The sequence below is a fragment of the Xyrauchen texanus genome, chromosome 49 (genome assembly GCF_025860055.1).
Source record: "Xyrauchen texanus isolate HMW12.3.18 chromosome 49, RBS_HiC_50CHRs, whole genome shotgun sequence".
In the NCBI taxonomy this organism is placed as follows: Eukaryota; Metazoa; Chordata; class Actinopteri; order Cypriniformes; family Catostomidae; genus Xyrauchen; species Xyrauchen texanus.
The window spans coordinates 7981434-8004846 of record NC_068324.1 but is presented as its reverse complement, the minus strand read 5'-3'; the positions used below and the strand labels follow the sequence as shown (position 1 = coordinate 8004846).

At 37.9% G+C, this 23413-nt stretch overlaps 1 protein-coding gene across 5 annotated transcripts in view; it reads right to left on the bottom strand.

Moving 5' to 3' along the window:
* The window catches only part of LOC127640149 (junctophilin-3-like), a 56808-nt gene that overhangs the window by 27308 nt on the left and 6087 nt on the right, over window positions 1–23413 (bottom strand). Inside the window, exons 1-3 of one of the 5 annotated variants that reach the window (XM_052122566.1) lie at window positions 22279–22289; window positions 20094–22150; window positions 5298–6105 (exon numbers count right to left, since the gene is read on the bottom strand). In XM_052122566.1, the coding sequence (XP_051978526.1) occupies window positions 5298–6105; window positions 20094–20475 (1190 nt within the window). In that variant the 5' untranslated portion in view covers window positions 20476–22150; window positions 22279–22289. Of the gene's footprint in view, window positions 1–5297; window positions 6106–10591; window positions 11000–11292; window positions 12054–20093; window positions 22151–22278; window positions 22290–23413 lie in introns of those variants that run through there. The other 4 variants (XR_007970068.1, XM_052122567.1, XM_052122565.1 and 1 more) reach the window with 4 other exon arrangements.

Genomic DNA, 23413 nt, shown 5'->3' with positions numbered 1-23413 from the left:
TATTTTTGGATCCGTGATCGCAATACGTTTGACGGGATTTTGATCCCATAGCTCTTCTTCTGTGAACTGGATAATAACATGCAGAGCGTGTGACTATATAGACAGCCTTATCAACGTCTGCTCTTGATATTACTGAACGCTTTGCCCTGAAATTAATCGGCGATCGATAAGCTTAATCAATGAAATTATTGACGACTTATTGTCTATCGAGTTTTGATTAATCATTAACATCCCTACTTCAGGATGCAGCGCCACAACTGAAACACAATGCAGGTATTTCGAGCTGTTAAAATAAATTTGGTGTCTAAAATGTGCGCGCGAGATGATAAAGGTAAAAAAGGGAGATTCAGCGCAACATTAAAAGACGTTCGTCTAGTGTTAAATCGCTTACTAACCTTGTCTGTGTTAGTTATATTCAATCTTTCATGTCATTCCTCATGTTATGACCATATTTAGCCAGTAACCAAGAAAGCTTTCGCACAATATGCGAAAGGATACAAGAAAGGTAAATTATGAAACTATTCGCAAAATACTAACTCAACATGAATTACTGTAATGCATAACCAGTTCATCTGCCGAGAACAGTATTCCAGTTGCTAATAGGGAAATTTAGATTTTAATTTTTACACAGATGAATGAATTTACTGTAAGTCCTTTAAATAAAATACAAGATTCAACTCTTCAAAATGTCTTGACCCATATACTTTTATTGTAATTGCATTACTGTATACATTATTTTGTTTGTTTTTACAAATTAAGGGACGAGTTACTCTCATAAACAAAAACATTTTTTGTTAATAATCAGCAGCATGCCACAGATGTTGTTGATATTAACCTGTAATAAACCCGGAAAATACCTTTAAAGTTAAAGTTTGTAATATCTGCATCACTAGCGGTATCAATTGAAATAGCAAAAATAATGTCTGTTTTCAAAAAGGTTCCTGGGATAAAAGTGATATTCCTGTCCCGAACTCACACCACTGGTTGAGCCAATGTTGCAGTGTCAGGCTGGTCGCGTTACTCAGACAAACAAAGCAATGTTTTGATAGTGTTTTTAGTTTTTGGGGAATAGCTTACTTTTAGTTCTCTCTTTATACAGTATTAAGATGGGATAGGAGGAAGTATTTAAAAAAAAAAAAAGTGTAAAGATCAAGTTCAGATTTAGATAAAATCTATTATTTTACATATGTATATTATCAGGTACTATAACAAGTGGAATAACAACAGCTAAGACTGTAAATAAGCCTTTCTTGTAATGATTTCATGTCGAAACATCTCTCAAACGATCACTCCCTTCAGAGCACTTAAAAATTGTCCTTCCTTTTATTTTCCCTCTTTTCTAAGAGTCACGCAGCACACCCCAAGAAGTGCTCCATTCTTGGTAAAGTATTTTAGACATGCTTAAAAATATAGTGCCCACCTTTTCCAATAAGAAACACAACAGTATGGGTTTATATGTGCTCAAACAAAAACAAATTTAACATGCTACAGCAGGGCCCCAGACTGCGATTAAAACGGTCACAAATGCAACCAAAAATAATTGATTGCAACAATAATGTGAAATCTATTAACCACTGGCAACAGTCGGGTTGTGTGCATTCATATGCAGTTTCATCAGATATCATCTTTGAGTTATTGAATACATCTTTAGAGCACCAGTGTGTCTCGCGCCGCTTTTCACCGCTCTGTTGAGATGAGTTTGTTGCATGCAACAACAAACCCAGCGTGAGAGAGTCATGACCAAATGAATTAATAAATCACCAGAAAAGAGGGTGTGAACTCAGGAGCTCAGGTTATCTGTTTGAATCAGAGTCACTTTCTCAGCAAATCATCCGTCAGTGAGTTCACAACTGGAAATGCAGACATTCCAAAATAAAAGTCCCATGTATATTTCGGGATTCTTTATAATTAAAAGTCCATAACACTTATTTATTTATATACAGTACTGTGCAAAAGTCTTTACACATAAGATGTTTAACAAAAACATTTGTAATATTTGTAATAACAAATATTCTTGCTTTAGCCAGCGTCGCTGCGGGTCTCTTCATGTGTGTGCTTGTAAAATGTATATTTTAAAGGCTCAATATTATGGTTTAGTATTTCTTTGTAATGTATAACTGTGTTAGCACTATTACTTATAACATTCTTTCTCAGCCCTGGAACTCAAACCATTTTCTGATGCTCCCAAAATATATATATATTTAAGTAATTGAATTAGTATCATAAACGTGCAACTAGTCGACTAATGGCTTAAATTAACGCCTACTAGTCGACTAGGAAAATCTTTGGTCAAGGGCAGCCATAAAATAGAATAGAAGAACAGGGAGCCCTGCAACAGATGGCATGGCTCCACAGAGACCCCCACTGAACATTGAGTCAGTCTGGGATTACTTGAAGAGACAGAAGCAATTGAGACAGCCTAAATAGATAGAAGAACTGTGGCGAATTCTCCGAGAAGCTTGGACCATCCTATCTGCCAACGACTTAGGAAAAACTGTGTCCAGGTGTCCCTAAGAAAATTGGTGCTGTTCTGAAGGCAAAGTTGGTCACACCAAATATTGATTTAGCTTTTTTATGTTTACTAGACTTTGGATGATGTTTATTGAAAAATGAAAACATACATACATACATATATCTTATATTTGTATAAATTATGAAAGGGGTGTGAACATTGATGAGACAAAAGGGGAATGCAAATTTGCATATCTTCTCAACTATATATACTGTTTATTAAACCTCTGATTAATGGGTTATCAGCTGTCTTCCTTTTCTTCAGCTTTCTATCTTGTTTCTGAACAAAAATCTAAATCGAGCAATTATATGATTTGGTGACTAAAAACAGCCATTTGGCTCCTTAAAGTTTCAGTTAAGGAGCCAATGACTCCCAAGTCATTTTTGTAGTCTGGAGCCCTGCACAGTATGTGCAGATGTGATCAACATGTGTCCTAATCAGACCAAACTCAAAAGCAACAAGTGATTCAAAAATCGTATCAGTATCCACCACTTTTGCCCTAACCAGACACGACAAGCTACAGCACATTTTGTTGATAATTTGATTTCTATTTCTGTGGAGTTGTCCTGGGTAGCCCTGCCTACAATGAAATCTTATTGGTCCAAAATCCCCCTCCTCGTAACTATATATACAAAAATAGATTCTGATTGGCCTCCACCAAATGTAGAGTAAAGCAGCTTTTTTTCTCTGAGACTAATATGACTAGAGTCTTTATCACATGCGAGTTAACCTAATTTTAAAAATTAAAAATACTAATTTATTTCTATATAAAATGTTTTATATAGAAATAAATGTGCGCCTTTAAACACTCTGTAACATAAAATTCATGTTTTGTTTTTTTCTCATTAAGAGTGCAATTTTACTAGAAAAAAATTGGGTGAATAATATGTATCCTTTGAACCTGACACATTTTTAAACAATGGTATACTGTATATTTTTAATACTGCATTCTCTTATTGGCTGCTAGGGCCCTTTTGCATATATGTCTGCTTTGTGCTGGCTGGGGCTGTGCTAAGCTGTAGTGATTGCATTGCTGAGAATATAATGAGGTCAATGGGATTTATGGGGTGAGTGGTGCTCTTAATATAGCATATGCATACCTATGGACATTTGTATGTGCGTGCACTCACACACACAAACATTTGTAGCCATCACTAAGCCAGGCACAAGCACATAAACTCACATATGTACTTACACACATTTCCCTGGCATGTACTGTATGTGCAGATCACATGGATGCACATGGCATGTGTCTGCAACATGTGTGAGGCAATAAGCTACAGTGAGTTTGAAAGGGGTGGAAGAGTGTTTGAGAGCAAAAGAAAGAAAAAAAAAATTGACAAATCTGGCTTGGGTCCAGTTTAGCCTGCCTGGTCTGCCTCCAGCAAGTCGCCAACACTCTTGGCATAATGCGGAAATTTCAGTTGCTCTGTGTCTCTCTTGTTTTTCTTCTGCTAACCTGTCTTTATGAGTGACCCAAACTCTAGAGCAGTAATTTCCAACAGTACCCAAGGTGTACTCAGTTATTTTTCCCTTATTATTACCCTGTGTCATAATTTACTCCCTGTCATTTCAAACCAGTATGACATTTCTTTCTATGAAACACAAGAGGTGCAATTTTAAACAATTTTGAAGTAGCTCATTTTCCATAAAATAAAAGTGTGACAACTCATTTTGTTTTACAAAGAAGTAATTCTTGCTAAAACTATCTTTATAACCTTTATAATGAAGTGATTTCAGGTTTGGTGTCACACACACATACACACATGGCTATCCTTATGAGGACTCTCCATATACGTAATGATTTTTATACTGTACAAACTATAGATCCTAAATCTAACCCTCACATTGTTTAGTATGTTTGTTTTTTTAAGCAATTTTAATTATGGGGACACTAGAAATGTCCTAATAAACCACATTTATAGTATAATACCCTTGTAATTACCAGTTTGTAACCTAAAAACATTTCCTTGTTAACCACCCAAACCCACCCCCCCACACACACACTGCTCTGCATCAATACAGACATCAGTAAGCTTGCTGATACACCAAGACTCTACATGACTCTCATTACGTGAATCTGGACTTATGTTTCTCTCTACACTGAGACGACACAAATCATTCATGTTTCGTTAGCAACCACACAACATAGCAGCACCAGCAAGGCCTATTTAACAGGTCCTAAGCAACCGCTAGAAGTACGGCCCTGTGTTTGAATGCTCAACAAAGAAACAGCAAGAGAAACAGGGAGGATAGATGTTGTTAAACAACACACTAGTCATTAGGGGATAGTTCTCCCAATGATGAAAAATCTGTCATCATTTACTCACCCTTGTTTTTTTAAACTGAGACACTAGGCACAATGTTAACCTCACTCACCATTCACTTTAATTTCCTTCATGTTCCACAGAAGAATGGAATAACACAAGAATGAGTAAATCATGAGAGATTTTTCTGTTTTGGGTGAACTCTCCCTCTAATTGATCACTTTTATATACGTAGTCCTAGCAGAAGTTTGTATGAGCTCTCGTGTTAGCTAATGCACTGCAAAAAAGGGGACTTAGCTGTTGGCCAGACACTGGAAATTGTGATTGACTCCTTATTTAGAGGGGACGCAATGCAATTTAAAATATTCAAACATTTGGAATCTCTTAAACTCGTTTTCTCCGCTAACCACAAAATTGAGGAAAACACTTTGCATTGAAAACACAATTTTGCTTGCTGCATCAAAAGGAGCATGACCATGACACCAATGCTTTTTCAAACTGAGAACCTTGAGTCTTACCTTGAGAGTGCAATTTCTGACTTCTGCTTTGCGATATCAGCTGCCTTGTCCGCTGTTTCTACTGCCCTGTCCACTTTTTCACGGATCTTGCTAGCACGTAGCGGTATGAGGTTTTTCCGTTTGCCACTGACAAGCACGTTCTGTTTGTACTTGCCCTCCTCCTTGGTACCGTCGGGAAAGGTGGTGCATCCATAGCCATGCCTTTTGTTACCCAACCACTCTCCCTGGTACTGCAGTCCATCAGTACGGCGGCTAACCCCACAGCCAGTCCTCTTGTCATTCTTCCATTCGCCAGCATAACTCTCCGTGGTAGTGGCATCCACGTCGTCATCGCCAACCTGTAACTCCCCTTCGCCCTCTCCCAGGCTGATGGTCGAGTTGATGTCGGATGCGGCTGAACTGACGGTGCTCATACCAGCCTCACTGCGGAAGGAACTCTGCTTGCTGCGCTGGCTAGCTAACGAGCTCTTGGACTCAGATTTTCGCAACTTGAGACCACTCAGGAGTGAGCGGCGAAACAGGCCCTTCTTTTTGTTTTTCAATAGCTCAGCCTCACTGTGGGCCATCAGCACAAAGCCTCCACGGGACACGGCTGGGCTGCCCGCTGCCAGGACGCCTCCACTTCCCATGCCGGCTACAGGCACCCGTTCGCCAGTCAGCAGTGCTGTGCCGTTACTGTGTTCGGAGCGTAGAGAGTTTATGGAGGTACGCAGAGGTGAACGGATGACGGCCGCCATGCCATACGGAACACTCTGCCGTACGCCGTAGCCGTGCCGCATACCGCCCACCCATTGTCCCTGGTATGTACCTGCAATAAAACACAAAAAAAGTGTAAGAGACAATTTCAGACAGTTACACCTTGAATCAACAAAATAATTGAGAATGAAGATTGCTGTTTCGTGCAAGATTTTGCCGAACTGCAGCAGATGCTAACTGTAAAACACTGGGCTCCCCTGCTGAGTCTGCTGACCTCAGGTTTCTTAAGAGTTTGGAGAATTGCCTCATGTTTTCAGATTTGGTACACTTAACAATTGCTTCGTAACATTATCATTTTCCAAAGTATGCAATATAAGAGAGCGTTGTCAAAAGTTGACATTTTTAGTGGAGGAAAGGGATGTTTCAGTGTAGCAAGCCATAAACATAGGAAAATCAATGTGTTTTCAGCAGAATAAACAGTAGTGGGGTTGAGGCCTAAGTCTTATACTTTCTTCAGAGCATCCCTGATCCTAAACCAACTCCATAATCATGTATTAAAACCCATAATATGCTCATAATATTAAAAGTCAAACTGCTGATGGCAATGAAATATTTTTTGGACCTAAAGGAATCTGTAGTAAAATCACTAAACAAGTAGGCCAAAATTTATACAAAACCTCTCACAGACCTTATGTAATATCAGTTTGTTCTGATAAAATAGGTGCTTTTTAATTTCACTGGTCAAGGTCCAAAAAGACAACAATGTAGCTGCAATTATTGAGGATTTTAAAAGGGTAATTTAATTTTTACATGCCTTGGTAATATTAACTTAAACACTAGGGAGATCGTGTAATTCACATTTCTGTAATATTTTTGTGCCTTATGAGTTACTCAATACAGTAAATGTAGTAAATGTTTCTCTAGGCATAAACAGTTATAATCCAGGTGAGCTTAAACAAGCATGGACAAGAAACAAAGTGGAAGATATGTCTTAGGCTTCAGTATAGCTACCCACAGTATAGCTTTGCGTCTGTCTGTGCGGTTTTTCAATTGTTTTTATATGTAAACATGTGCAAAGTAGCGGCAAGTTTTAGACAGTGTCAAGAACTTAGAAGAACTTTAACTTTTAAAACGTCTAAACACTTGCATTCTGTTCCAGTTATTGTGCTGCATCTAGCTTTGTTTAATGCAACATGTTCAGTCTGAACAGCACCACAGAAGTTAGATTCTATAAGTACATTACAATAAAACTCTAGGTACAACTTTGCGACAACATGTAGTATTGCCATCAACATGGTCACCATGTGTCATAAAACACAGGAAGTGCCATAATGGCAGTAGTGGAAGTGCTTTTGGCAGCCATGATCTCCAGATCTGGCTTCATTACTTCTCTTATCAGCCCCAGGGGACCGAGTGTTCATCTCATCTATCTTCATGTCCATGAGGTTTCACAATGTCCATCAGTTTAGCTGCCAGCCATGTTATTTATTGGTGAGTGTGCCAACAAAATAATGGAATGTTGCATTCTGTAAAATTTCCTTTATGGTGCTGGCAGCCTGATCTTACTGTCAGCAGCCTTGATGGATCACCATCTTGAATCTTTCATCAAGCAACATGGCTGACCAAAAACCGTTAAGTTCTCGCAGATGAGAAGAACAGTGCCCTAATGGAGCCCAAATCTTAAACTGGTGTTACTGAAAGAAAAGGTGCATTTTAATAACTACAGCTGTTGTATTATATTTGTTTTAATGTTCAGTAATTGTTAACTTATAGTTGTCTCTACACATTAAACTGGGTTCAGAGAAAGTATTTTATCCAAGGTATCGGATATCAGAGTATCCGAGGTGCTGAAATCTGGGACAGCTCACTCGTTTTATCTCTCTCAGGGACAAGTTGAATGGTCTGTGCTCACCTAGCAAGGATCTTTTAGACTGGCACACAGCATATTCATGATCCACTTGATTTGTCCTGTACTCTTTCCCACTCTATGAGATCACCTCTGATGTAACCACTATCCCTACCTGCTGATGATTCATCCTGGCCAACATTCTAGAACATGCTGGCGCTATTACTGTAGTCGCCACACACAGAGAGCTCACTGTGCAACTTCCGTTATCTCACCATCTCTCCCACCTCATATTCCTTCTCACCCTCTTTTCTTCTCCCTCATCCCTTTTGTCCTTACATTATCAGTTTTCTCTTCCTGTTAGCTACATGCATACACATTCAGCCATAGGAACGCCCCCATTCCCTCTGCCTGTATTGATCTCTGTGGGTTGACATGTCAATTAGGGCTGCTGGGTGGCTTGATGAGGCTGGAGCTGTGCATGGTGGATTTTCCCAGCCCTCTTTAATATTCATACTCTCCTGGCTCACAAATAGCCCCAATAGTGATCTATCTATCTATCATTTTATCTGCTGAACCATCCATCCATCCAATCAGTATTTTAGCTGCCATCAGAGTTCTTTTTCCCTAAGTCACAACAGAGCAAGTGTTTCTACAGGGAACAATACGCATTTATCTGCTAAGGCTATCATTTATTTTACAGGTTTTTTTAAATAGTGAATTAAGACTGGATTATGGATTAAATATATCAAGAGAATAATACTTGCAGATGGAGTGTGTGTGTGAAAGAGAGAAAGCAAGTGCTGCTTTTAGAGTGAGAACATGTACTTACATAATGTCACAGGCCTGTAATATTTTCATTCTGATGTTGCGCTATGCAGATTGACCGACAGTTGGACAACATCTGGCTGATGCTTGCTTCCTATTGTCAGGCAGCAGCTGCGTGCTGTGTTATATGTAGATCAAACATAGGCCTAAACTGATGGGATTATCTTGGAAAATTCCCACACACACACACACGACACATAGAATGAAAAAAGGAATCAGCTCGCACCTCACAGACAATCACATTGCGCTTCTCACACGTACAAAGACTCTTTCATTACTCTTTCTGCCACATGCTTTTGCTGAGGGGGTTCACTGAGATATTGCCTCTGTGCAAAGTTAAAAAAGACTACATATTATGTTTAGAAGTGTTATTCTAGTATGAAATTATAACAGAATGGTCAAAGGTCTGAAAACTTTAAAGACAACATGAAACGTTTGTGGCCTGTTTTACTAATAAAATCTAATTTCAACGTGGAGAATTGGTAGGGTATGACTTGAACTTCCACTTCTGTGGAAGATGCTGAAAAAACACTCCATAATGGTCAAAGATGTCCATTTAATTCATGTTTATGAAGAAAAATAATTGAAAAACAGCATAGACAGACACAAAAACATGTTTGGTGTAAAAAGCCATAACTAACTTACATTTTGAGGTAACAATATTTATCTACCTCATATAAAATCTAAAAGTGTCCACAATATAAATAAGAGTTTCATATTTCACAATTATGAATCTCTGCAGACTCACTGTATAGCAAATATTTTTTAATGATAATCCTTAGAATATACTGAGAAAAACATATCAAAACAAGGGCAAACCTAATAGATAGTTAAATAGATTATAGAATGAGAAAGAATTTTTGATTATGATGCATTGGCAGGCCGTGCAGAATTAAGGCGGTCTGACAGTGATGTAAAACTGCTGACGTCTCTAGTGTTCTGATTGATGGGCACAGTGTTAGCACTGACACGAGTCTAAGCAGCCGACTCGGAGTCTGGCAGTCTGAGGACAAGTTCTGCACACCAGCTGAACTGAATGGGGGAACTTGTCCTTGATTAGCCTTTGGAGTGCTCTGTGTACCTCGGAAGGCCACGGGCACAGTCCCAAGACACAGTGGCTGAAATTAAGCTGTGTTGTTCATACATTTTTACTAAGATAAGCAAGAACAACAAAAGATAGGGAACAATATATTATAGTGTCCATGTTGCACATATTATATGTAAATATAATTGGTTATTTCTCAGAACAGAGGCAGAAATGTGTTGCTGGATTTTTGTTGTCGTCATTAACACCACGACCCGTAATCACTATCACAAGCTGTGATGCGCTGATGATGACTGTTCTTGTTATAACATTGCCATTTTTGCCAAAAAAACAAACAAACAAAAAAACTAGTCTCATGGATGACTAGCAAGTCTAGCTGGATAGCTACATGTAAAGTACAGCAAATTAAATAGAAAACAAGTAAAAAGTCATAAAATTATTTAAGTTAACAAAAATATAACTTGTTTGGTGATGTCATGTAATGGGTGTACTGTACATGCCTATCACTTAGAATAAACAGTCAGTTTTGTTGCCTTTCTGGACATCAAAACACCAGTTTTCTTTCTTGACAGACATGTGCCCCACTAGGATCTCAAGTTACCATGGCTACCAAGTAAACTTAATGCTACCAAGTAAAACTTTATTTCAGTGCTTTATGTAGAGTGTGTTGGTAGTGACAGGTACATTAATGGAGATGTATAAATTGAAAGAAATAAAGAACAAATCCAGATGTACACTTAACATTTGGAAATAATATACTAACAACCTTTAATCAAAATACACTAAAAATTGCTAACTTTTGAAGGAAATGTTTAATTTAAATATGACATTTTCTACCATAAAACACATATAAAATGTACTAAAATAATTATCTTGAGACGATAAAAAAAGTCTACATCTGTCTTTGTTTAAACTGACTATGGACATTTAAAATAGTTGTGAGAAATGTGTTTTTCCTAGAAATACATCCCAGGGACTGAAATATGCCTGTAATCTGAGAATCACCCGATTACAATAGTATAATTATTAACATTACATTGTAGGGTTCAAAAGACCATTTTGCATTTCTCTTTTCATTAAATTATATTATTAGCATAAAAATGTGAGTGAAAGATTTAACTGAAATACTAACATGAATTGTATTATTTCGTAGTAATTGAAATATACCCCTTTTGCTTTAATGAAATAATGTATTCTAGCTGGCATGGCCTCCAAAATGTTGTGCCAAATCTGATGATCCATGTTATCCAGCATGATTTGAGAATATTCCAAGGAGCATCTTGTGTGCTTGAATGGACAAAAGGAAAGAGTTAACATGGTCAGTGTCACGAATTTGCAGATTAAATTAGTGACTTAGAAATAGAACAAAATCTTTTATATATATATATATATATATATATATATATATATATATATATATATATATATATATATAAATATATAAAGTCACAACTTTATTTATTTATTTTTTTTATTCTAAAACTTTATTTCCAGGTTTTAATTCGATTTTTAATCCCTTTGGTTCCAATGAGGTCTCAAGACTTTTGAACCCCACTACACAGGTACAGTTGAAATCAGAAGTTTACATGCACCTTAGACAAATAAATTTAAACTCATTTTTTTTAACAAATCACATTTAATCGTAGGGTCATTGACTGTCTTAGGTCAGTTAGGATCATTACTTTATTTTAATAATCTGAAATGTCAGGATAATAGTAAAGAAAATTATTTATTTCAGCTTTTATTACTTTCATACACTTTGTTATTATTTGATAGCATTGCCTTCAAGTTGTTTACCTTGAGTCAAACGTTTTGGGTAGCCTTCCACAAGCTTCTTACAATACATTTCTGGAATTTTGGCCCATTCCTCCAGACAGGACTGGTGAGTCAGGTTTGTAGGCCTCCTTGCTTGCACATGTTTTTTCAGTTCTGCCCACAAATTTTCTATCGGATTGAGGTCAGAGCTTTGTGATGGCTACTCTAATACCTTGACTTTGCTGTCCTTAAGCCTTTTTGCCAAACTTTGGAGGTATGCTTGGGGACATTGTCCATCTGGAAGAAACACTGGTGACCCAGATTTAACTTCCTGGCTGATGTCTTGAGATGCTTCAATATATCCACATAATTCTCCTTCCTCATGATAACATCTATTTTGTGAATTGCACCAGTCCCTCCTGCAGCAGAAGTGGTTTTCGTCTGGCCTTTTATGCACAGAGATTTTACCAGATTCCTTGAATCTTTTATCTATATTGTGCACTTTAGAGGGTGAAATGCCCAAAATCCTTCCAATTTGTCTTTGGGGAGAATTGTGCTCAAAGTGCTGGATCATTTGCTGAAGCATCTGTTGGCAAATTGACAAGTTTCAAATGATCCTTGCTTTTAAAGGGCTAAGTTGTTTTTGGAGGCTCTTTATATATGACTAATCTGTTTAACATCTCCTGTTTCACATTGCCTTGTTATTTTAATTGGTCAAATTGTTATTAGTCTTAAATTGCCTCTCTCAACTTTTTTGGAGCGTGTTGCAATCATCTAATTTGAAATTACTGTACATTAAAAAAACAAAATAATGAAATTCACAAGGTAAAACATCTTATAATGTGTAGTTGTAGTGCTTTCAATATAGCAAAGGGTGAATATAATTTACAAATCACTACTTTTTGTTTTTATTAGCATTTTTCATACTGTCCCAACTTTTTTGGAATTGGGGTTGTACAAAGTATGAGTAGATGTTGATTGAATTTATGCTTAAGAGGTAATACATTCTAAATTTAGTTATTCATATTAAGAATTTAAGTTAAGTATTTGACATAAAAATAATGTATTTCATAATATGAAATTATTTTTCACTGTTATGAATCAGGAAAGAAATCAACAGCTTGTAAAGCTACTGTATTGCATATTTTTAAAGAGTGGACCATGGTAGGCATAGACCTTTTTTCAATTCCTCACTAAACAATCTCTGCTGACCTGTGACATTTAACGAATGGGTTGTAATCAGTTGAAAAAAATTGTTAAAGTGTTTGTGTACAGTATATCTTCCTAGCAAGAGTAGACAGGGGAGCAAAAGTGAAATTTCTTGTCGTACAAATACACACAACTCAACAGTCCTTAGATAATTAAAAGAAATGGCTAAACAGGTGTATTATGTAAACAGCATGGCAGACCAACCTAATGAGGAAAATTTGATGTTAGACAATCATTGTGAATTCTTCTCTTGTATTAATATGATAGCATGGGAAAGCTCCTCACAGGGAGAGAGTGTACAGTCACGACACTGGTGCGCTGCTGGCACTCTCCATGGTTCTGAAGATAAGAGTGGGAGTATATGCTGCCTGTTTCAGTTGGGCTTTATATCCTCTTGAGAATCAGCAGTTCATTTTTGTTCACTAAGTTTTTTGTTAAACCCTATGAGACCATAAATACCATTATATGAAGCCTTTGGTGTATCTTGAAGATAATATAATATATAGTATGATATTATAATTTAAATATAATATATTCTTGTAATATAATTATTTTTTTTGTAATGCACCATTACTTTGCTTGCACCAAATACTAAGATAATCTAAATGGCTTTTATTGCAAAGTCTCAGAAGATCAGTTGGTAACATGTAACAATAAGGCTGTATTTGTTAACATTAGTTAACTTAATAGGTTATCATGAATTACAGCATTTATAAATGGTGGTTAATGTTAATTTTAATAATGTTTGTTTAATAAATGTTAAAAGTTGTATATGTTAACATTAATTAATTATGAATTAACAAACAAATGTATTTTGATAAATGAACATTAACCAAGATTAATAAATGCTGTTTAAAAATAAAAAAAAATCAACTTGCTTTGTGAACCTAAAGTCTTTTTGAACAAACCAACTGTTAATACAGAGAGAGAGAGAGAGAGAGAGAGAGAGAGAGAGAGAGAGAGAGAGAGAGAGAGAGAGAGAGAGGGCACTCTCTTAGGATGCAGATGTTAGTATCAATCAGAAGAACTGAATCAATGTACAGCTGTGAAAATGGAGCTTTTAAAGTGAAAATTAAGCAGCAAAAACAGAAAATCTTGTCTCAGATTATGTTAGAGCTGTTTTTGTTTTGATCTTACTGTATGGGGTGCATATGCACACAGCTGTAGCCTCCTGCAGTGGTCTTGTATTAGCTTTCTATGTGTCTGCAACCCACACGTCAAAACGTATTTGCCCACATTTCCACTAGGGGCCCACGAGATGCATTGCGCAACAGTGCGGGGCACACAGAACGGAAGCGGTTAATGTGGAAAGATCAAAAACGCGGAAAAATCAGAGGACAAATTTAATGACGCTCCTTCCCCTGGGCTAAATATATAATCGTTTCATTAACAATACACTGTTCTGTTTCGAGGTTGAATATGTCTTGTTTTTCCCTCTTTTGTTCTGAGTCTGTATGTCTGAGTCTGTTGTTCTGAGTCTGTCATGATCAGTGATCCATCAGTCTAAACAAATAACAGTATTTGTGATTCTGTTGGCCTAAATATCCCACATACAATACTAATTAGAATTCTTGACAGGAAAAGGCTCCTGCAAAGCAGGCAGAAAATGTTTGGATCGGCTCTTCTGAGTTATTAATCTCTGTCTTTTTCAACAAATCAGCAATTGCACCTCAGAGTAATTGTTGCGTGTGTGTGTGTGGTTGGGGGGCAGAGACGGACAGACTGCCAGAGTACACATTTTACATCCGTGCCATTGCCATTTCCTTGCTTTATCAAAATGAAAGAGTTGTTTGTAACAAAAGGGGCATCTCTCATTCATAAAAGATAAAGTAAAAACTAATGGTATCCTTACCAGCCTGATCTCATGAAAATTATGAAACTGTAGTGATATTTTAGCAAAATTAAATCACGAGGTTCATTAGATGAATCGCGGCAGTTCCGAGGTGAAATATCCATTGTGGTGCTAAAAGAGAGTTATGGTGCTGAAAGAGAGTTAAATGAGCCAGGTTTGGGGCGGCTGTGGCTCAGTTGGTAGAGCTGGTTGTCCACCAATCACAGGATTGGTGGTTCGGTTCCCGGCCCACATGCCAAAGTGTCCTTGGGCAAGACACTGAACCCCAAGTTGCTCCCAATGGCAGGCTAGCACCTTGCATGGCAGCTCTGCTGTCATTGGTGTGTGAATGTATGTGTGAATGAGACACAGAGTAAAGTGCTTTGAATACCGCTAAGGTTAAAAATGCAGACCATTTAAAAGTGATTTTGCAAAAATGTAGTTATAGTAACGTAATTCTATGTGTCCAGGCTGGCTCTAACCTATTGGAAACAAATAAGTAACAAGACTCTATTGGCCATTCATCATAGCTTTGAAACTAATAGTTTGTTAGTTGCCTAACATGGCAAGCAAATTGAGTCCAGGGGAAACTTTGCCTTGATGAAATTATGGCATTGTCATTCTTACATAAACAATACCATGTTCAGTATATGGGCATAGAGACTCTGATAACCCCACAACACAAAATAAAGCCTCACTTAAACCCAAATCTCTTTGTAAGCCTACATAGACTAGCAGACTGTTATCTGGTTAAGGGGATTTCAGTTTGCCTTTTATTTTTTGCACTATTATGTTCATTGTGTCTCTTAAAAGTGGAATATTCCCTTATGTTAGGATTATAAATAACATCAAAGTCATCCAGAGACCATTTAGAAAGTCTGTTACTATACAGCATGTCTGATATACTTTATATACATTTATTTGCTTTTGGGTTGAGATGAAGGCCACTTTTAAGATGCCAAATTTATCAGCTTTTGAATGAGTGTTTTAGGGTTTTTTCACACTTGAGTCCTCTTTAAAAAAAACAAACTCAGACCCCTTTAAGTGGACCAAAAAGTGGACAAATTGAAAAAAGTTCACAATGTCTGAGAGCTGGCAAGTGGGCTCAGATCTCTTTTTTTTTGTCCATTTTACCAGTTACAGGTCTCAATCTTTTTTGCATTCACATGCTGTCATTTGTGGGACTGAGCATACTTAAATATAGTATTTATTATAAGGGCTATATTTAAATGTTAAGAGTACAGCTGTGCATCATAACTTATAAGATCATATAAACTTTATTTATTGATCTTTGTATCAATGTTAAGTAATTCTGTATTATTACATATTGTTTTATTCAATAAAAGAGAAAGTAATGCATCAGAACTGAATGCATTGTATTTTTTATTAGGGCTGTCAGTAGATAAAAAATTGTAATTGAAATTAATCTCATAATTGTTCATAGTTAATCACGATTAATCTCAGATTTTAAAAGTAGTAAAATGTGTCTCTTTCTTTATATACTTATTTTCTATCATAAGGCATTTATTTGTTCTTTGAAAAGAACAACACAATAGAACAAATCGATACGGTATGTAACAAAAATTATTTATTAACATTTTCTAAACTCCATAGTATAAAGACAGAAAGTCAATAAAATAGCTCCAATTCGAGTAAAATTAATTTCCCAAAGTCTAAGAGGGATTTGAACTGATTTAAAGAACTAGCATTCACTGCAATGCACATTAAACCCTCATTTAATATTAATCAGTCGGTAGGCTGACTTTAGATATGGAATGCACATGATTCGTGTCATCGCATCAAGCTCAGCGTTGAACTCCATATGAAAAGCACGTTTTGTTCTGCTTTTAGCGGTGGCACTTCCAATATAAAGATAATTAATCCAAACTGTCCAGTGATAATTAGCTGACACTTCTAAAGCTCAGCGGCAATGGGTAAAAAGTTGAAATTAAATGAAATTTGACCGGAGCATCAGCAGAGAAAAACTAGTGGCACAGCGGGTTTGTAAGTCCTGTGAAGTCCCTTCAGCTTTAGTTTTATAAGAGGTTCTTTCTCCAACATTTGATCACCAGCACAGACTCTCTGTTGTGAGTTTGTTTTTGGTATGTATGTGCGTGTAATGGCCCCGCCCTCTAAAAGTGTTTACAACTCACACAGAGTTGAATAATATGTCCGAATGTAATGTCAAATCTGTACATGCCTTAATCGTGATTAAGAAAAATAAAAAATATTTAATTAAATCGCATTCGTTAAACGTTAACCCTGACAGCACTAATGTATATGAACAAATACTGGATTTAAAAGGCAAAATTTAACATTCAATCATGGTACATTAATGACAAACAATAAGATTAATCACAATTTATTATTAATCTACTGACAGCCTCAGGTTACTTCCATTCATAGAATACAATATTGTATTTTCTTAACTTTTATGTGGCTTTCAAGGAGTCCGGTTAAACCCTCGAATCTTCATTTGCACAGAACATTCAAGAAAGACCTTTGAGTTTGTTTCGTGTGCAGTTTACAAAATTGTTATATGCTTCTCCCTCAGTCATATCTACAGAAACAAAGCAAGAGACTCGTCGCGTCTCTCCTGCACTCGCGTTGTCTTTTCATGAGTCCTGGAACCTATCAGGGCCAAACATGTTTGGTGTTACATGATTGGGAAGTGAGCCCAAAGTGCTTTTTGTTCACAATGCAATTTATTAGTGAACCGAACCAAAGGCTGGAAGCAAACCATACTCAGACCACCTCTTGAGATGGTCTCGGCTCAGTTTGCTTTTAACGTGTCTAAGGTCATTTAGAGTGTTCACATATGGGCCAAAACTGTGTGAAAAGATCCTTAATCATACAAGATTACTGTGTATATATAGAAGCCACATGGATATGATGCCGTTGCTAACCTTGGGCAACAGAGCTCCACATTGATGCATGGAAGTACTTTACTCCCTTAATTCTCAATAATCATTAGGGTTAAATCAGAAATTAAATTCAGATCCGCAGTAAAGCCAAATACCTACCGTCCCAAGTATGATGCTATTGTCTATATAAAATGAAACCCTACAGGGTTGACAGAGGGGTAAATCATGCCAAAGCATGTTATCAAATCAAAGATTATTGCATGTGATGTTAATAATTTGAAAGATCGCTGCACACATGGATATATTCACAGCAAGCCAAGATATGGCAGTTTATAATTAAAGCAAAGGCTTTTTACTAATATTTGTCAAAGACATATTTACTATGAGACTCTCATCTTCTGCAAAACTCAAAGGAAACTAAACCTCTGCAAATCTGTCCTCGGTGTGGTGGGGAATTGAGGTTGTACTGTGAACAGATGTTTTAGCTTGTGTCAGCTGTAGTGTACTCAGACATGGTGCTGAGAGCTGATAATGCCACTGTAACCTCTCTTTGGCCCCATCAACTACATCCTCTATTGTCCATCCCTTCTCTTGCTCTTTTTTTTTTTCTCAATCTGTGTCTTTTCCGACTGCTTATTGTGGTTGTGATTAAGTGGCCCAGATTAATACCCAAGTAAGTAAACACTATTAGCGAGTCAGCCAGCCAATCAGAGTGGGGAGCACTGAAATCTCAAGTGACACGCTGTCCTGCCACCAGAGTCTGTATGTGTTTCCACAGCAACTTGCTGTACAAGACACACAGGCAATACTTCCATCGTGCAGGGAGATTGAGAGAATGAAACAGATGAGACAGAGAGGTTATGCTGCTCTGAAAATATATGATAAGTTGATATGGGTATGCCTCATTTACCAAAACTCACACGATAGCCAACTTAAAATGCTAGTTTACCCAAAATTTTTAATTCATGCATCATTTACCCTTGTGTTGTTTAAAACCCATATGACTTTCATACTTTGTGCAAATGGTCACTGATGCTAACATCTCCGTTTGTGTTCCATGGAAGAAAGTCAAACAGGTTTGAAACAACATGAAGGTGAGTAAATTAATATAACATTTTCAGGCTTAACAATCCCTTAAAGTAGTTTTTATATTTGAATACATCATAGCACACTCACCTACTAATTGCAGCTTTACTAGCAAAGGTATCAAGGCCAACTATGTTTTCAAAAATGCATGTTTGTCCAGAGAGAGTTAACTGAACCTCTGATGTCTGAACATTATTGCAAATCAAATATATTTCATCTGCAATATTGTACCGAAGTTCAGCTCAGGTGACGATCTCTGGACAAGCATGCATTTACGTTCAATGACTATGATTCTTCATGAATAATTACCAGCGGATAGCAATTTATTTTAGTGAATGACTCCAAAGCCTCTGTCTGGAAGCCATTCTTTCTTATGGACAGCTAGAGTGAGGTCATTGCATTGGTTTTATGTCAAGTTACACTACAATGATGCTTGTGCTTGTTTCAAGTAAATGAGCCTCTGGTCTAAATGTTACTTTCATGGCCATTGATCTCTGTCACTAATCTGGCCTTCGTATCAGCTGCCATGCCAGAGGCAAGTTATCCGCCAGAATTTCTTGAATTTTGTCTTCGTTTATACGGTTTCCAACACAATATACCGGAAACCATTTGTTACAGCTCAAATGGAGTGTTCTGGTATTTTGTCGAGGGCTTTTGCAAGAATTGCAGGTTGAATGGAATCACTGTTTCTCTCTATGCCTCACTGTTTTATCTGGCTCTCTAGATGTCCAATTGGCCTTAATTTGATCTTCCATTTATCTGTTCTGCAGCTTCTGAAGAATGGAGGACATAGCTTGTCCAAGTGATGTGGGGTAGAGGAAGAATGAAAAAAAAAAGGCTATTACAAGTCAAAATGTGATGGGTGGTAAAAAAAACTTTAATTACAAGGTATTCCTTTATTCTCTTTCACTGCTGTCAGACTGATCTCACTGTGAATTTGGCAACAGTAGGTTGAATGTTCTGGAGCTGAAATTGGTCTGTGCTTACAGAAATTCTAATCACTGCCCCCTGTGACCGAAGCTGGAAATGTTGTTGAACATAAGGGCTCATATGAGCTTCATTTTCTACATGAAATGTCCACCAAATGGCACCAAAAGCAGTGTATTTTTAGTTGTAAATTATGTTATACAGTCAACAGGACTGCATATATTTTTTTTCTCTCTACCCCCTTACCAAAACAACAACCTTAAACCTAATTGTCAGTGGAGTAAAAATGTAAATTTAGCATGAAAATGCAACCTCTGAATCACACTCACCATTGTTTATGTGATGTGATTATTTCCTAGTTTCCACAATATTGGCACACTATCAGTAGCACTACAGAGAAAGATGATCATGTTTTAATTAATGCAAAAATGTCTGATGGTGGATGGCGCTTGCCAGTAATTCAGTAGAACAAGGGTTATTTCAGTATACCTGAACTTTTGGAAGCAGCATGTAAATTTGCTGTGTGATCACGTTGCTGCTGTAACAGTGTGTTTGTGTGGAAATGATGTCCCATTTGCCAACCGTAAAGTGTCATTTTGCACAGACTTGCAGAGTGCTCTAAAAACATTTTATGGTGCCATTCAACTGGAAGACTTTAAACAAATTTGAACTCAAACACTTTACCAGATCAAGTTCTATAGATTCTTACCTCCATCAGAGTATGTCTCTGTTCCATATCCATCCTGTAAGCCGTTGTTCCACGTACCCTCGTACTTGCCACTGGATCCAGTGCTCTCCCGCAGACCATAGCGTCCCTTAAATCCATGTGTCCACTCACCCTTATAAACCCACTTGCCCTTGTTCTCAACTCCGATGCCATGGCGCTTGCCTTGCGCCCATGTCCCTTGAAAAGTGTTCCCACTGGGCCAGGTATAGACGCCCACCACTTCAAAGCCATGGCTCCAGAAGCCTGCATACTCGCCTTGGCCCTTGGGTCCTGTGCAAATGCCATGGCCGTGGGCCTTTCCCTCTTCCCACCCTCCACAGTATGATCCCCCATCATCAAAGTTGAACCTGCCCCCAGTGGACATGCATGAAATAGGTTTCGGCAAATACCCCAAACCTCAAAAAGAAATGGAAGAAAGAACCAAATGAGAATTAAAAATGAGGCCAGGGATTTGGTGGAAAACTGGGGGTGGAAGAGATGTGTAAACACTCCCTTTAACGATGGTGAAAAACAATTTTTTTTTTAAAGTTCAAAGAAAAAAAAAAAGACAAAAGTGCCCTCCTTGGCAGTAGTCCCCTCCTGTCAGACCAGGCAGGAGTACTTTAAGCCCTCTCAGACCATCCTCCTCCAGGAGCGGAGCTTGTTATTCACAAGTTGCTCTTATGCGGCTGCTTCTCAGTGCTGAAAGTGGGCCCACACCAGCCATGCGCCTTGTCCTACCTATACCAATGCAGCAACAATTCTCACTGTTCTGCTGCTTCGGCCCACTCCTTGTTCCTGCCTCCACAGAGGCCCCCTGTGCCAGCACACACCTACTCTGACTCCCGCTGTCCCTCTCTGGGGTTTTGAGCTGTTTCACTTCTCACAGACGCTGAGACCACCAGGCTCCACCTAGAAACCTGAGTCCTCAGAGTGACGGCTGATGGGTGAAGCAATCAGGTAGCATTTACAAACACTTCCCCTTTCCAAGCAGCTTGCTCTGTGTTGTACCAAATCCACCTGACATGCTGTTGCTACACAGGGAGACAGAGTGCAGGAGAAATGAGGGAAAAAAAAAAAAAAAAAAGAGCGATGTATTCTGCAAGGTTTAGTCTGTCAATTAGCGGCAATGCAGTCTCTATCCACACACAATCACATGCATTTATACGCACGCTCACAGGCTGTGTGCAGAGCTTGATCGCAAACAAATTGATGTTAATAATTCCTTATCTGGGCACCATTTGTCGTTTTCTTTCCTCTCTGCTCTCTTTTAGGTCTGTATAAAAATCCTGTGCTCCAGTTTGCTTGCCGGTGTGAAAACCAGATTCATTGTACCTGATTTCTCTTTTTCAGTACATCCTTGACTCCAGCATGCTGTAGGAATAATTTTTGTGTGTTGCTGATTGTCTTTTTCTCCGTCGTCATCTTATTCTCCCATATGCTTGGATGTCTCTCTCTCTCTTACACTGGTGTCTCTCAAATCTGCTCATTAGAGGCGGACTGTTTGCAGCCAAGTCCCCCTCCCCCTTTCACATGCTTTCTCTCTCTCTCTCTCTATCTCTCCCTTGATTTAAAGAGACATACACTGCATTAATACACATTGCTCCCTCTCTATATCCACCTGAGGGAGCAAAGATTGCTTTTCCTAATAGCCTGGCTTAATCCTCCCCCTACCCTCCCTCTAAATCTCTGCCCTCATAGAATAATTAGAGCATTTTCCAGTTAATGATATGGCTTTACAAAGTGCATTAAATCTCTTTGTTGCAGGTGAGGTGAAATCTGCTGTTGACCTTGGCACTTGCCACAGCCATCAATTAAATTCTTTATTGGATAATATGATATCTGTTAGGCATGCCAATGGGCATCATATACTGTGGAGACTCATATGATTCAAAGCCATAGTATGTTAAGAATTAGAACATGTCACTACATATAACAGAACTACTGAATGCAGAAAGTATCATGCTGTTTTTGCATGCTTGCATCTGGTTGGTGTCTTTCGCAAGACTCCTCCTTTAACAGCTTTTAATTAAAGGTATCCAGTAATGGAGAAAGCCCATCTGAAAAAGGATCACAGCATAAATCGTTTGACACATGAAGTACTTCAAAATACATTATGTATGAGTTTTATGTCAATGCAAACAAGGTCAAGGAATATCAAGATATACATCTGTATATTATATCATACCTCTAGTCGTGTGTTTGTGATTGTGGAGTATGTTTGTGGAGATGAGGAGGGATATATATCCTCTCATTTACAGGGGATCAGCTCTGACGGAGTAGGGTAAAAATACACTGCAAGGTCTGACATGCTGCTTCAGCTCAGCAAGGAGTGAGAACCCAGGTTTGCACAGTACACAGGTCATCTAGACTTTGAATAAAACTGGCTTTTGTGTTTGTGACTCATTACACCATATCTGTGTTTAACTGAGCAATTTTAACTCACTGCTTTTGGTAGTTTAGCTGATCAAGCCAATTCAGTGGTGGCCTGCTGTTAGTTTGATTAGCATTGGGGGGTTATTAGGTGGGACCATCAGGCAGAGTGTGTGAGAGAGAAAGAAATTACAGGGGAGGTACTTTAGGCATGACAGGTGTCTTCTCAGAATGAGTGTTTTGGTAAGGTTGTCCTCAAGAAAAACCACACACTAATGCAAAACCTACAAGAAAGAAATTGTTTGACAATCTGACATCAATAGTGTTAAATCCAGTCTTTACTAGACCTCTCTCTCTGTCAGAAGATATCCAAATATCAGAGTTTTGTAAGATATCCAAAACCAGTCAACATCACCAGTATACCTCTTCTACCAGCCCAAGAGTGGGCAGACCCAACAGGAGAATAGCAGAAGGCAAGAGATGAAGTGATAGTAAAAATGAGCAAAACTTTTTGAAAAATCATAGTTGTGCAATTCTCAATGCTCTGTCTGAATTTGTCTGATCAGCATAAACTCAAGTGTTATACTAAGGAAAGACAATGGAAAAAAATGACTGCTTCAACACAACGTCCACACACTCAGAGGTTGCCTTGAAACACTCAAATTAGAACCTTTGATAATGTAAAAGCCTATCAATATTTCACAACAATATGAATTCTGAAGGGATAGATCATCCAAAAATGAACATTCTGTCATCATCTGCTCCCTCTGAGTTGCTCCAAACCCATATGTCTTTCTTACACCTTTAGCTTGCTCAATGGGGGCTTAAAGACACTATGGCATAACCTTCTGTGAAGCTGCATTTGAAACTATGTATACTGTGAAATGCTCTATGCAAATAAATTCACTTGACTTCCCGAAGCACATTAACGTATGCCTTCTCCAAAACTT